Source organism: Argopecten irradians, chromosome 8, assembly GCF_041381155.1.
Source record: "Argopecten irradians isolate NY chromosome 8, Ai_NY, whole genome shotgun sequence".
Taxonomy (NCBI): Eukaryota; Metazoa; Mollusca; class Bivalvia; order Pectinida; family Pectinidae; genus Argopecten; species Argopecten irradians.
The window spans coordinates 32,501,805-32,516,905 of record NC_091141.1 but is presented as its reverse complement, the minus strand read 5'-3'; the positions used below and the strand labels follow the sequence as shown (position 1 = coordinate 32,516,905).

The following is a 15,101-nucleotide window of genomic DNA, read 5'->3' as shown; positions in this document are numbered from 1 at the left end:
TGGAGAATGAACGTAAAGTTGCTGACGATATGTTTAATTTCTGTAAATTTCTTGTTAAGATTTACATCTAGTTCACCAATTTGTCCTTCAAACTCATATTCATTACACTGTAAACCAAATAATGCCAAGCACATAGATTATGAAAGAGATACCCGTAATCATCCTTGGTACTCTAGGGGTTACCATCACTCGTTATATCCATCACTGGAATATGTCGTAGCAAAACACTGTGGGTAATTTATTATATATGCAACAGATGAGACAGGTAGTTTGGTCATTTGATGTACAAAAAATGAATAACGGTACACTGTGGTTCATTGTGTGGCTCTGAAGTTGGGAGTTGCTGTTTTTTGTAATCTCCAAAGGGATATTCTACGGACCTGTAGTTCTTCAGGGTGTTTTTTCTCCTGAACTGCCCCTAGTTTTGTTGTGAAACTATTTCAGAGGTAGATATAACGACAGTGATAGGAACCCCTGGATTATCGAGAACATAACCTGCAACAAGACAATGGTATATTCTTTAAAGTACTTTAATCTGAATAGCCATATGCAAAATGTAGAAGGAATACATTCCAACCGGTAAATACATATTAGTACAATATAGTGAAAACAAACCTGATATGTATATATGATAATAACACCAATTGTAACACGCATTTTCATTGGCTTAAAATGATGTTATCAGCCCATAACGAACAAATGACGTAGCCGTTTATAACGTGGCATATTAATGACTGTATCAATTTTCACCGTAGTAATTTCTAAGAGAAACGTCACTAAAAGTGCAATAACAGGTAGGAAGACTAAATTATATGATTTGTATATTTTTTATGTTATGGAGATATAAAACAAAAATCTTAGTGTACTCTCATCACAAAGTGCTTCGCGGTTTATTTTGAATACACTCAGATTTTTTGTGTTATATCTCCATAACATCAAAAATATATTCAAGTTAATCCTTAAATGAAATTCTGTGAATAGCAGAAAAGAATTACCGTAATCACGGGAAAATATAATAAACATTTCACACATCAATATTTGAAAACTCATGACAGATTGAATAACTATATCATCGTTTTTTAAACGATATTCTTGGTTTGTCGACATTTGAAAATGTTTTCGTGCCTAATCTCTATCCTTCTAACTCAAAGCATTTTTGTGCCACTGAAGTTTGCGACGCTACTTTCTTCTTTGATCTTGCAAAAAATTGCAAGCTAATTGCATATGCCAAATCGATGGGCTTAAAAAGTAGACAAATTTTATAAGTATACCGGGAAGGATGGATTCATATTAAAGATCAGGTAAGCTCGAAGAAATGAATTAGAAATACAATACATTATGGATATACACTCACTTTCGGCACAGTGCTGTAGTTTGCTATGATGCATCAACGATATTTTCAAGACGAAACAGTTAAACAGTATAAACAGAAAAGATAGGTGATCTTTATTTTAAGATTATGAATAATGTCACAAAATGAATAAACCGTGGTTAAGCTGAATCTAATAAATTAAAGTGAATCGTTTGGCAAAGGAAAGCTTAAATCTGTACAAAATGGTGTGAATATATTCAGTATACTTTCTATGTCCATGGTTACATTTCCATGCAGCCTTGCTCTCAAAGAGTTTGCCGAATTTTATTTATAACTGTGCTAAATTTGTACGGGACTTTTCCATTAATTCAATGGTCAAATCTGGACAATATTAGCAGAATCTGACCATCGTTTTGATATGTAAGGACTTTTAGAAGGCTAATGCACGCTTTTAGACTGGTTTTCGTTGTCCGACTATTCACTTTAAAAGAGCATTAGAGAATCTGTCCACGACGCCCTATATTTGAATATTTATTAATCATCAACTATTGTGATTTTTCTGTCACCATGAAAATGAGCAAGAAAACTAGTTCAAATGGCAAAAGTATTTTCTTTTTTTACACGTATAGCAATTATAACATATTTTTCCTTCAAAATCTGTGCATACACCATCTAAAATATATCTTTAATGGTATATAAAATCTTCCAATACATGTAACTGTTTAGTAGGTAATGCATGTAGGTAGTAAATAGGCACAAACAAGTGACAAATTGTAAGTAATAGACATATACAATAAAAACATGTCAACGAACTTTAATAAAAATGATAATGGATTTGTGGATAAACAGCATAATGCATGAATAATGGAATATATTGCATTGACTAATTCTGTGCGTTAGTAACTATAATTTGAAAGTCGAGAATGGGTTAACATATCGGAATTTTTATTATTTCAGTTTTGTTTCCAAAGAATTTGCACACAGGTAATATCGATTGACCTATAAATTTCATATGCTATTGACTGATTATTTGGTAGTACAAACACATGTAATAAAAGAGTTTCAGAAATGAAATAGATCACAAGGTCATTCAAAAATTATCAATTTGAATTTTCTGTATAGAATTTTAATATTTCTGACTACATACATGTCCATTTCCCTTTTTGGCATTTCTCTGTTCTCATTTTCAAATTTTAGGTTGGAGTTGCCATCCATTGTGGATTTGAATTTTGATTGGATATTTGGAGTCATTGACATGTCCCGGAATTAAATAATAATTATATGATGTCCCTAATATCACTGACGACTCCTAGAAGGACAGAACAGATGTATGGGGTCCCTAACATTACTGACGAGTCCTAAAAGATTAACATCACCGTCAACCCAGAAAGGATCAAACAATTACATTTTTGTATCTAACATACTGACGAAGAGGGATCGGATATCATCTAAATGACATTGCTATCCCAATGCCCAATCTTATTACACGTGAATTGCATATACAAACAGTACTAAAAAGATAAAATCGTGAACAATCTGGCCAGCCAGGCATACGTACGTTAAATGAATATACTATATTGGTCTATATACAATAATAATGATATTATTATTTTGATTAAAACATAGCTATACAAATATATATTAAGTATTAGAAACACCCATGATATGTAAGAATATGGCACATTTAACAAATTCTCGTGGAAGTAAAGAATAATATTTTAATATTCATATATAACACAAATATAAATATAACAATGACCTGTCCTACAGGGTAAATGTAATCGACCAAATTCGATTGTCGCAACGGCTCACAACCTCTGGTTCAAGTTTGATGAAGAATTCATTAAACACGATTTTTATAAAAACGAAAATAAAGCACAATCTCTGGTTCAAGTTTGATGAAGAATTCATAAACCACACTTTTTATAAGAACGAAAATAAAGCACAATCTCTGGTTCAAGTTTGATGGAGAATTCATACAAAACGACGTTTATAAAAATGAGAATATAGCACAACCTCTGGTCCATGTTTGATAAAGAATTCAAAGTACCGAAATACATCGCAAAATTACCCCCTCGAAACGTACAGTCCATCAGTATCATAACAAAAATGAAAATCATGTGTTAGGCAAACGCGTGCACGTCATCTGAAAAAAACCTCATAAAGACTCAGTTTACAAAACATGTGCATTTACAATTTGGTATATACATTGATTTTTTCTGGCAACTTTCTAATCGAGAACCCTGTTAATACATTAATTGCATATTTACATCTTGCCGTATAAATAATGTTCAATTTCCCCTTAACTATTTTGTCTTACATGGTTCAGAAACGACATTCATAGCTGAATAAAACATTAAAGAAAAAAAATGAACATGTTCAACTATAGTGTTTCAGAAGCTGACGACTAGCAAAGATACACAAAATCGAGATTTCGATCTTCATTTCGACTATTTATGCTATTAGTTAGTTATCAATACAAGTAAACAAATATGAATATGAAGTAATAACACAAACGTGTGGTCAGCAGGGTAACAACATGATTTTGGCGTTCTTAATTTTCTCAAAATGTAGATCAATTTGCAAGTGACGTACGTCTCAAGAAAAAAAATGTACAATAATTCATTGATCAAATTCATGTCGACTAAGCTCTGTCGCTTCCCGGTTTATTACAACAGTAGATTAATAATGAGACAGATTCCATCATGCTGATGTAGGAGGATAAAATGAGACAGCATTAGTCTTACATTGCATAAAAACAGGGCTTTGAGGCAGGTAATACATACTATAGTTCATAGAATATTTGTGAGATCTTTCGTTCGTGGGTTGGAACTTTATTTTTTGTGGGTAGATATATTTGTGGTCAATCTTTGTTACACTGAATTCACAATTGTAATATTCCATTTCGTTGTTTATTTACATTCACGGTTCCATAACCACAAAAACAATGACATTATAATAAGTTTATGTTATACAGTATATCAACAGTGAAAACAATTACTGACATTGTTGTGAATGAAATTCGAAAATCATCAACCTAGACCTACATGATAATGCAACAAAGTATCTGTTTTTGTGAGAAGATCTTTTACGTCATTAATTTACGCCAGAAAATTTAAACGGCTTTCTCAAATATTGTTTGCGTTAGTCTTCATATTCTTTAATACTTTCAAATATCTACTTATAGTAACATATACATCTGCATATAAAGAAACGAAACACAAAGTATCGCTAACCGACTGGACATGTTAGTTCTGGATTTAACATTTTGCAATATAGCACAAAAGAAAGAGAAAGGGAAAGATCTTTGATACATACTAGTAACATATAACTCCATGCGATCTCTATCTCAAATGTTCTGATTGTAATATACATTATTGTACATGTACCTCATAACAGTTACGTCATAAAAATCTAAAACAATAAAAAACAAGTATATCTAAAAATTAATTTTACCATGCCTCATGTAGTTCGTACTTTGTGCACTGTACTGTAAATTCAACCATTTATATAGCATATATACAATATAAGTTTATTGACAACATTATTTACAAACAAATTATTTTCACTTTTCAACACACAAACAGAATCATTTGACCATTCTTCAAAGATTACTATAAATGACGGACATTCGAGGTTATGTATCCAAGATTGATCAATCAATCGGTCATTGTAATAAATGATCATCACTTCAAGACCTAATATGGCATTAATGATGAAATGATATGTGCCATATCTAGTCTTGTCCGTCCTGTTGGTAAGTAGTAGTATGGATCTTCCTTCTCCGTACTTGTAGTAACGCTCTCAAAGTCTTCCCTGCGTTAGCAAAGTCGTCAGAGTACGAAGAGCCTGTAAATGACAACACCATCGACGTGAGTATATTATGACTTCTAGAAATTTGATTACAATACTAGAATACCCTGCTCTATATTGTGTATATACAGTAAAACCTCAATGCTTCGAAGTAAAATGGATCGACAGAATTTTTTTTTGACGCATCGAGACTTCCAATTATTCGTGATAGGAATTATATTGATATTTTACAATGACCATGTCTGTTATTGTTCTTGATGTCCCGTGTAGTAACTTTCAATCTTTTAACGTTTTATCAATGTGTAGATAATATTTTATAGAAAACCTCGTTATTCAACTTCTTTAGCCAAATGTATTCTGTCTTTCCATATTACAAAGTTACCTCCCTTGCGGGTAGGTATCGACTGTGACGCCATTATTTTCTAAGCGAAATCCACGTCATTTTCACTGAAAAGTATGACATTATGCTCTCAAACACATGTCGTCACAATCAATACCTACTCGCAAGGGCTGATAACTTTGTAGTATACAGATATAAAATTTTGCACAATACTCTCCCTGTATCAGGGAGACTCTCATTGTCTCCCAGAGAGTACTGTAAACCAACTAATTTTCGCTTGCGATTAAATTTCGCGGGCAAGTACAAATAATTTGCCACGAAAAAGTGTTAGGAATGAGTACAGTAGAACCTTATGACTAAGGTTAAGATAAAAGGTATATGTAATTTTCAAGCAATTGTCTATACCAAAGTAATTATATACTGTAAAACGTGGATATTTTCTCGAGTGCTTAATTTCGCGATTAACATGTATAAAACTTTCACGGTGTTGTTATTATTGCGATACACTTCCAGACTTTTAATGTAAAAGTTCATACCAATACAAAATATTACGCGCAGAGGAATTTTTCACGATCAAGCGACCTTCGTGTAATTAGCGTAAATTTCCCCTCTCGTAAATGTCCACGTTGACAGTATATACGCATGTAAATCATAAAACTGATTATATATGTATTGTGTCATTATGTTCAAAACAGTCTATGTTATGTGTTAAGTATATATACATATTTAAAAATCAATGAAAATGTTTGGTGGCTGAGAGGTATTGACAAAAAGAACATCTTGCAACATACAATAGTGGCTGGTCACATTTCTACACATATATTAATGTTGTTATTAGGGGAGCTACAGAACGTTCACTGGTAAAAGTCTAAATGTTCTAACAAACATGTTTATTGACAACACTTTTATCTTAACACATGAGGAAATGTATGAAATCGGATAAGTCAAAATATGTAATTGACAAACCATGTGATTCACTCTAGCAATTGGAATTTATCCATATATATACTTGCAGTCATCAGAAAATCATTGGTAGAAATGACTTATGGGCAATGGGACTCATTGCTCATGAAACCAGCACCTAATCGTTAACGTCTACCAGTGAGTTCTGTAGTCACGCCTGATGATTACAGGATTGGGATGTGTTCATGCATAGTCTAAAGATGACGTTCCGCATATTTACGCTCAATTCTTATTCCCCGCTGATATATTTCGTTGTTTATTTTTCCTGGTTTGTTTATGTTATGTTATTGGTTTGAATATCAATTTTGTAAATTAACGTGGAGGCTTTTATGTAAATAGTTATTTTATAGTTATTCTGGGTTTGAAATGATCCTGTGCAAGGGAATATCTTTCTATGTGATTTACATTCAGTTATTTTGATAAATTTGGTTTTAATTCGGGGCTTATAACTTATAAAATCCAAAAGGAAAAGGAAATATTATTGCGGGGAAATAATAATAAAAAAAACTGAGCGCGCACACGAGGAACAAGGAACGATGGTCAGGCATGCAGTGTTAGTGGATGGAAAAGGAAGCACGCAACTAAGATACCGGAATTCGGGGCTGTTAATCTAAAGACAATCTGTTCCCATGAAATCAAACTCAATATGATAGAAGATTCAATGAATTTTAAAATTCTATTTCTGCTATTTAATGTTTGTAATAGATAATCGATAGTACTGTAAAAGAGCTATTCACAGTGTGATACTTGTTTAAGCTTATTTCACTTTCTTAAATATCTACGAATATGCATACCTTGGAATATTTAATGTAACGGGTTAGGTTTTTGACCTGCGCATAATAAGACTATTTTATAAAACATGAGAATTATCACGCAACCATATTGTAGAGAGATGACTTAGCGAAAATATCAATTCACGTAAATATACATTTACAGTGATTAGATCAGTGTATGTTTATGTAAATTTCCTTAAACTGATAGACGCTGAGAATTTCTTCTCACGTAATTTGGAAATTATTCTACCAGCATTTATTTATATATGGTAACAGACATTGACAAAATGTTGTTTATTTAGCATAATTCATGCACTCTCATAATTTATTGAATTAAAAGTATTGCATTGTTGAACTAATGAGCTGCAAACGAACTATACTAGGTCATGCAAAGGTATGAATAGGACAACCTAGGATCTATTACCGTATTACCGCTAATTTTCGCAGGAATGATATTTTCGTGATGTCGTGGGACACTTGCAATGTCACAACAAGTCACGACAACTTTATCCTCGAAAACATAACAGTTATAGATCAATAATAGTTATATACTCTAATAGCCATTCTACACAATTCTGCTTCAGTTCGTTAAGATATACTGTTTCCATTTTCAATCAAAATCGCGAAATTTATATCTCGCAAAATGGAACCAAAAATTCATGATACCATATCATTTGTTTTAATGCAAAATACGCTTTCAAAAAGTTAATATAAAAATGTCTTTCAACGTGATCATCAAAACGGTCTGAAGTTCCTTTTTGTAGCAAATATTCAGAAAACGAGAAGTTATGAGCTGTGGTTTTGCCATGTATGTGCGTTGTACGTCTGTAAGGACCGCAGAACCAAGCTTGAAAACAATGTTGTTGTTTTTTCAAGTCTGTTTCAATTACATTTTTGGTGCGGAAGTCAACACAAGATGGTAGCTCCCACGTTAATGTTTAGCAAGATCGTACATCTTTTATTTGCATTTGTGTGTGAGATGGTCTCCAAAATTAAATATGAATGGCCAGACATGAAGACTTCTTATAATCCGGACAATGGCAAACATACATTAACATTGTCGTAATTGGGAGATTGTTTGGTTCTGCGGTCTCATTTGATTGTGTTTAGTAATGTTAAACACTTACACGATGGTGGAAGAGGAAAAGGGCAAACAGAGATATCAACAATATATTACCATTGTCTATTAGGAATTCAATAGGTATCCAGCATATTTTCAAAATCTGTTTGTATTTTCTCCAAAACTGTTGAGAAATGTATTGATATTATCAAAACAAAGCAAAAAGACAATGTTCGAAACAATATACCATATATACGGTACAACAAAATATGCTGGTGCAAATTTGGTTTACAATATACAATATACCATATAGCCTGTCATTTTCGCAGGAAAGATATTCTTCCATGGGACAATGGTATTGTCGTGAAATTGCTATGCGGAATATTAATTTTTTTTACCATTAAATTTTAATTTTCGCAAAAATAACATGGCTATACAGTATTTAACTATTTTACATGTATTTTGTATTTGACGAAAATTTTAATTCGTGAAACAACAATGCACAAGTAAGGGTGATTTGGCTGTGTGCAGACATAAAGCATAAAGACTATACCGAATATATGTATGCTTACTTCATAATTAATTACAAAGCTCTAGAAAAATCAATAAGCTGAAATGGAGAGTATGACATCCATGAAATTGACATTACTGTCCACAAACATTTTTGAAAATATCATTTACATTCAAACATGTCTGTATCACCGTGTCAGTATACTATGCTGGCAATTATAAATCAGATTTAAATATCACTTTTGTAATTTCGAGATAATATGATTTTATTTACTAGTATCATTTTGTATTGCACAGGAAAGCTTATTTTCTTAACGTAAGAATGTAATATTGTGACAAGAACAATATGAATACAAACTAACGTCAACGACACCAAATTGCAGTTGGGATGGAATACTTGACATGTGAAAGATCCACTTTGAGAGAAAAGTAAATGCTTTTTTTTAAGTTCCGATGGCTAACCAAATGAATAGATCTGAATATAGATATACGGTGCAGATAAAATAGAGTAAAGCAGGTTCATAACATTTTTATTCTTTGCTAGCATTTTATTGACTATCAATAATGAATACGATAGAGTATTGTAATAGGCCTCCAAGCTCCACTTTAGACTGGCTTTAATTAAGATATAAATGCCGGGGAGATAACTTACTATCGGAATCTTCATCACTGTAGTCCGGTGACTCGGGAGCGAACGATGGCGGGGTACCGATATGTGCAGAGCTCGGCGTCTCAGCCTTCTTCTTACGGTCTTCAAGGATTTTCCTTAGCTCTGAACCACCTCTCGTACCATACTGTAATAAATAGAATAACGCCAACAGTATAAAATCAAATATTCGTATTACGTATGACATTATTGTGTACTAATGTATAACATCAAATATTCGTATTACGTATTACATTATTATGTAATAATGTTTTCGTTGTTAATATCATATCTTCATAATTATTGCATAATTTATTTAAATGTATTTCCATACAATTTTAAATCCTTACGTTGCTGATTTTCTTCTGTACCAATAACATGCTCTCCAGTTTGTGGGCCTCGTCCTTCTCTAGTAATCTGTTCATCTCCTTCTTTTGTAAGGAGAACAACTCCTCACCGTTATACCCATCAAATGTGTTGACGCAGCTGAAATTAGAAACTGGCTTTATTTAATACAATGGCCAATACAGAATACTAGTTTGTATCAGGACCCTGTTTCATGAACATTCATTTTAGGGAATCCATTAACTTAACATTTTCCATAGGAAAGCATTTCGTGTTCTTAGATAGGCTCCTTAACTATACTCCTTATTTTAACTCCTTAAGATTTTTCCTTAACTTCCGTAATGTTTTCCTATAGAGAATTTTAAGTTCGGGAATTCCTTTAAGTTAAAGAATGTCATGAAACTTGGTCAAGATCCAATTGGACAGACCACCCAAGAACAAAGGAAATAGTGAATCTTTGTCTCATTTAAGATGAAAAATGTGTACTTTATATTTGATCAATTTCATGTTTTAAATTTGAACTACATCACAAACTAGTTTAATATAATATTTAGGTACATGATATACATAAATCAATTTCATGGTTATTTACAGTGAAACAGATCACCCAAGGGACAAGGAAAAGTAGTCTTAACCGTCATGTGGTCTTTGTAAATAGATCTAATTGTGTTATCAATGGATATTTGGAACCCTAGAAGGGATCTTATTAGGCAAGTGGTCTTTCTACAGAGCTGGTCGTTGAAGCTGGTTTCACTGTAACAGGAAGGGTAAAGTAGGAAGCTGCATCTTAAATGTGGATAACCTGCTAAAAAACGTACCATATGTGAAAAAATTGCCCGTTGAAAATATTACATTAAAACATTTGGTTTTTGGAAATATAAAGTCCAAAAATGTTGAAATAAAGAATTGTAAATACATAGAAAGGGAAGTACCGATACACATATATCTTTAAGTAGAACGTTCTAAACAGTTTGTAACAGGAAATATTTTTTTTGGGCAACTATAATACTATTCTGAGAAGGAAGCCATTAATACGCCACATTGCTTTGTCTCAGTTTCTCACATTTTTTTCTTTGCCTGAAAAGTGCTAAGTACAAAACAAGAGGGATATGCATGGTCAATTAAGGCAAAATAATAGTGCCTGGGAAATTCGGTGAACTTGACAACAGCGACATAATGACACATATGTTAATGCGGTTATCACACAGAATGACTCGCTTATTCTTAGTGTCGAGATATCCTGCATATTAAGTGTACCTACTTACGAATGACAATAGAAAGGATAAGATATTTCCGGGAAAGCTTCAAACTATGACGAGAAAGATGACTATGTGCAGGCTACGTATATACGGATGTGAATCAGATATACCAGGTCACAATGTCGGTATATTTCATTTTCTCTCATACCTATAGGCATTACACTGGTTTATCTCGTGTAATATTATATATTTATGGCTTCCGAGGCTGTATGGCTACCCATGCAATACATCCTCATGACGTAACTATTTTCTCGGTGAGTTTTAACGTATTTTAGAAACTAGTACATTTAACATGTTAGCTATTTTCAAATATGATGAATCTACTTGCAAGGTTTTTTTTGCACTTATTTCAAAATGGCGGGATATCATACCAGGTAATTGTACAGTTGTAATAAAAACATCGAGGTATGAGTGAAAAAACCCTGATACATTTGTATGTTGATATGAAGAAAATGGATAGTCTACCCTCAAAATCACATTTCTGGGGTTTTACAACATTTTGTCGCCCTCGGGTAGAATATACCTATCCTTCATATCCAATGAAGAAAGAGTCTTATAATTCATAACATATTTACATAATTATGATTAGATAATCTACCATAATAAAATGTCAACGAGATGTGCACAAGAGTCGCCGAAACGATATGTAATGGCATTCGTTTATACCGTTGTATCTTATTCAATCATCATTTTTTAATTTTATGTCTCATGGTTTCGTTTCTTCTTGGAGATGGTAAAACTTCTTATCGATTTCACCGACATCTCAATGTCAGGCGTCGTCGATTAGGTAGGGACCGCTTACTGTTATTTCTAATTTTCAGACAGATGATTGACAAGAGTGTTAGACGCTAATGGGATTGAATATCTTTGAAACGCTTGATCCTTCGGAACTCGAAATATTTATTCAAATGTAAATAATGTTAAGTTGTTTTCGTACATATTAATGTTGTTTATCTTGATACTTAGATAATGCAACTTGAGTATTGACTATTGTTTTGCTGAAGACATAAACCTGCTTTAACGACTACCTTTGTATAACGACCATCTGCATAATACGAACACTTTCTCAGGCTCCTAAATGGTCAATGTCAACACACTTAACCTGCTAATAACGCCTACTTGGCACAAAAAAAAAAACAATTTTGGCCCTTGGTTGGTCTTTAAAGAAGGTTTGACTGTTATCAGTGTCATTTTATTGCCTATGCCTCTTTTATGACAAAATCCTACAACAGATTTGTCTATCTTTATTTCCATATGAGGATACCTACTGCCTGCTAAAGCCCTTGGTAAGTAACCAGTCTTTCACTTCGTCTGGTTCCGAGTATTTTGATATGTATGTCGTTCCCTTTGGTGCCTCGATTACGTGTGTACTAACTCTCTTCTTAAGTTCATCATGGAGGTCATTCTTTGGAGCTGTAGAATGGAAAATGTAATGAAACCATTACTCTGTATTTGCATATTACAGAGTTATCTGCCCATGCGAGTAGGTATAGATCGTGACGTTTGCACGCGTAACTTTATACTATACTTTTTCGAAGAAAAAGTGAATTTCGCTTACAAAATGATGACGTCACAATGAACAGTTTATCGCAAGGGTGATAACTCTGGAATATGCAAAGATGGAGTATTTACGGATTGAATATATTTGGTTTCTTACCGTTGTGGTGTTCTCGTCAGATAAAATAGTATTGTCACCCTCGATCTCAAACTGTTACTATCACTATCCCAGTATCATCGAGACTCGTCTTTATATGTCAAAATCATCAGGTTCTGAGTAAGACAGTTTGTAGCTTGGTCCTCATCGAAAAGAGATATACTGTATTGGGTTCGAAGATACCGTTAGTTCTTTGAAATAAACAGATGTTGATCTATGTAGGTCTGTGATTGATCAGATTTGTTTCTCCCGAAAGGCTTTCAGATTTTATAATAACGATAATTTTAACTCTTTGAGTATCGATGATAGCGGGACGAATGCTTATTTCACACATCTCTCTGTGAGTAAGATGAGGTTTGGTAATGGATGACGTGATAATTTGAATGAAAAATCTGTATTCACAGCGTACCTGAATGTTTAGGCTTAACTGATGGCTGCTTCGTCTTTTTGATCGCTGGTGGCTTAGAAGTTGGTGGCGGGGGCGGTACAGGATGTGGTTTTTCTTGTCCTCTGTCGTCTCGCCTGTCATCTCGCCTGTCGTCTCGCCTGTCATCTCGTCTATCATCTCGTCTGTCATCTCGTCTATCATCTCGTCTGTCATCTCTTCTCTCGTCTCGCCTGTCGTCTCTCCGGTCGTCCCGTCGATCTCGTCTATCGTCGTGTCGGCGGCCGTCGCGTCTGTCGTCATACCTATCCCAGTTGACGTCACGATCTAGACTGTCCTCATTACTACTGCTGTAGTTACTGTCGTTATGACTACCGAAGGATCTATCACTCCTCTGGCGCGTGCGGTCTGGCCTTCTCCCTGAGTCATCATACTCTTTATCATCGCTCTCTACAATTCACATCAAAACACAAATTACTGGTCATAGAATGTAATTATACATTAACAATATAGTATAGATAAGTACAAATATCGATAGGCCTGTTAGGGTTACAATATTGTATTGTTGGTAATATTTGCTGGGGTTTTAATTTCGCTAAATTCGCGGCTCCATCTAAATTTGCGGAAGTTGATACCTCGCGAAATTTATCAAAAATTAAATCATTGTTAACATATTATAGAATGTCGTATGAATCACTGGCGCTTTGAAATGCTACAAAGGTAGTTCATATTATAATCCCCGCGAAAAAATTCCAAACAGTAACTGCGAAATTTTACATCCGCGAAATATAACAACTATACAGTATATAAGAACTATTACATGAGGACAGCACGAATATATCACAGCCTCTCAAAACATTCAGACTTTCACACACACAACAAATAACGTACATGGGAGGCCGTCCTTAAACGACCTCAGCTGTTACTTCCGTCTTTGCATATTACAGAGTTATGTCCCTTCGGATAGGTATCGATTGTATCGTCATTTTTATGAGAGAAATTCACGTCGTTTAATACGAAACGTATGACGTTACGCTCGCAAACACATGACGTCATAATCAATACCTACCCATAAGTGCAGATAACCCAGTGATATGCAAATTCGGAATAGGATGTTAAGAAGAATAAAACCAACAAAATAAGAATCTTTGACGGACATAGTATTCAGCATATCTGATAATTTCATTTTCGTTTTATTTATCATAGATTGTCGACATATTCTTATAATTTATCAGACTTTGATTAACAGAAACACTTCAGTTTTATTTCTGGGAATATTGGCACTATACAAAATACACAATGTCCTAGGAACTATGTAGCCATTGGACTCATCTACTAAGTGGTAAAATTGCGAGTTGAGTTTATTCTTTCACATAAATCAAATGCTGTACTACCATTTATAACCAATTTAACCATTCGCTGCGGATATTTAAGTGTGGTATTCCTGACCGTCCCATCATTACCTAAAGTAATCAAAGGCGGTCGGTCTTTTCTCTAAGCGACGTGTTTTATATAGTGACGCTATACGTATTTAGGAGACTGCGGTATGTTTGTATATAGTTTAAAATAGGAATGGAGTATAATCTACAACGGGTACGAAATTAATAATCTTATACGTTATATAACAAAACTGTCAATCTGTTTCGTTGTATGTCTCTGTGATAGTATAGGGCCAAAAGGTCAGATTTTTTATCCGACTAAAACCGAATATTTAAATAGTATAACCGATAGGCTAAATGTTTTAAAGGGCAAGCTAAAAACAAACATTCAAAGAATGTTTCCTTAATATGATAGCTGGAAATAATTCTAATTCAGCAAGGAATTTGCACAATTGCCTTAATATACGAGTGTGTAAAAATCGTATTGAACCATTCTTACAGACATATATTTCTGAGATATATAAATGTAAAGAATTTCTAGATGACTTATCTATGTTACGTGTTTAGCTGAATTGCATTGACTTGGTCGATTTCAAATTACCATTTAGATTTCATGTATATTATAATATTGCATCAATGAATCATATTATGTCATTTTGTCT

The 15,101-nt window shown here is 33.6% G+C and overlaps 1 protein-coding gene across 18 annotated transcripts in view; it reads right to left on the bottom strand.

Annotated features, from left to right (window-relative positions):
- Positions 1-3,946: 3,946 nt before the first annotated feature.
- Positions 3,947-15,101, bottom strand: part of LOC138330122 (epidermal growth factor receptor kinase substrate 8-like) — a 68,432-nt gene continuing 57,277 nt past the window's right edge. For 17 of the 18 annotated variants that reach the window (XM_069277498.1, XM_069277507.1, XM_069277511.1 and 14 more), the window contains 5 exons: positions 13,085-13,510; positions 12,290-12,434; positions 9,768-9,903; positions 9,424-9,565; positions 3,947-5,161 (listed from right to left, as the gene is read on the bottom strand). In XM_069277498.1, coding sequence (XP_069133599.1) covers positions 5,049-5,161; positions 9,424-9,565; positions 9,768-9,903; positions 12,290-12,434; positions 13,085-13,510 — 962 coding nt within the window. In that variant the 3' untranslated portion in view covers positions 3,947-5,048. Of the gene's footprint in view, positions 5,162-8,378; positions 8,446-9,423; positions 9,566-9,767; positions 9,904-12,289; positions 12,435-13,084; positions 13,511-15,101 lie in introns of all 18 variants that reach the window. The other variant, XM_069277504.1, reaches the window with a different exon arrangement.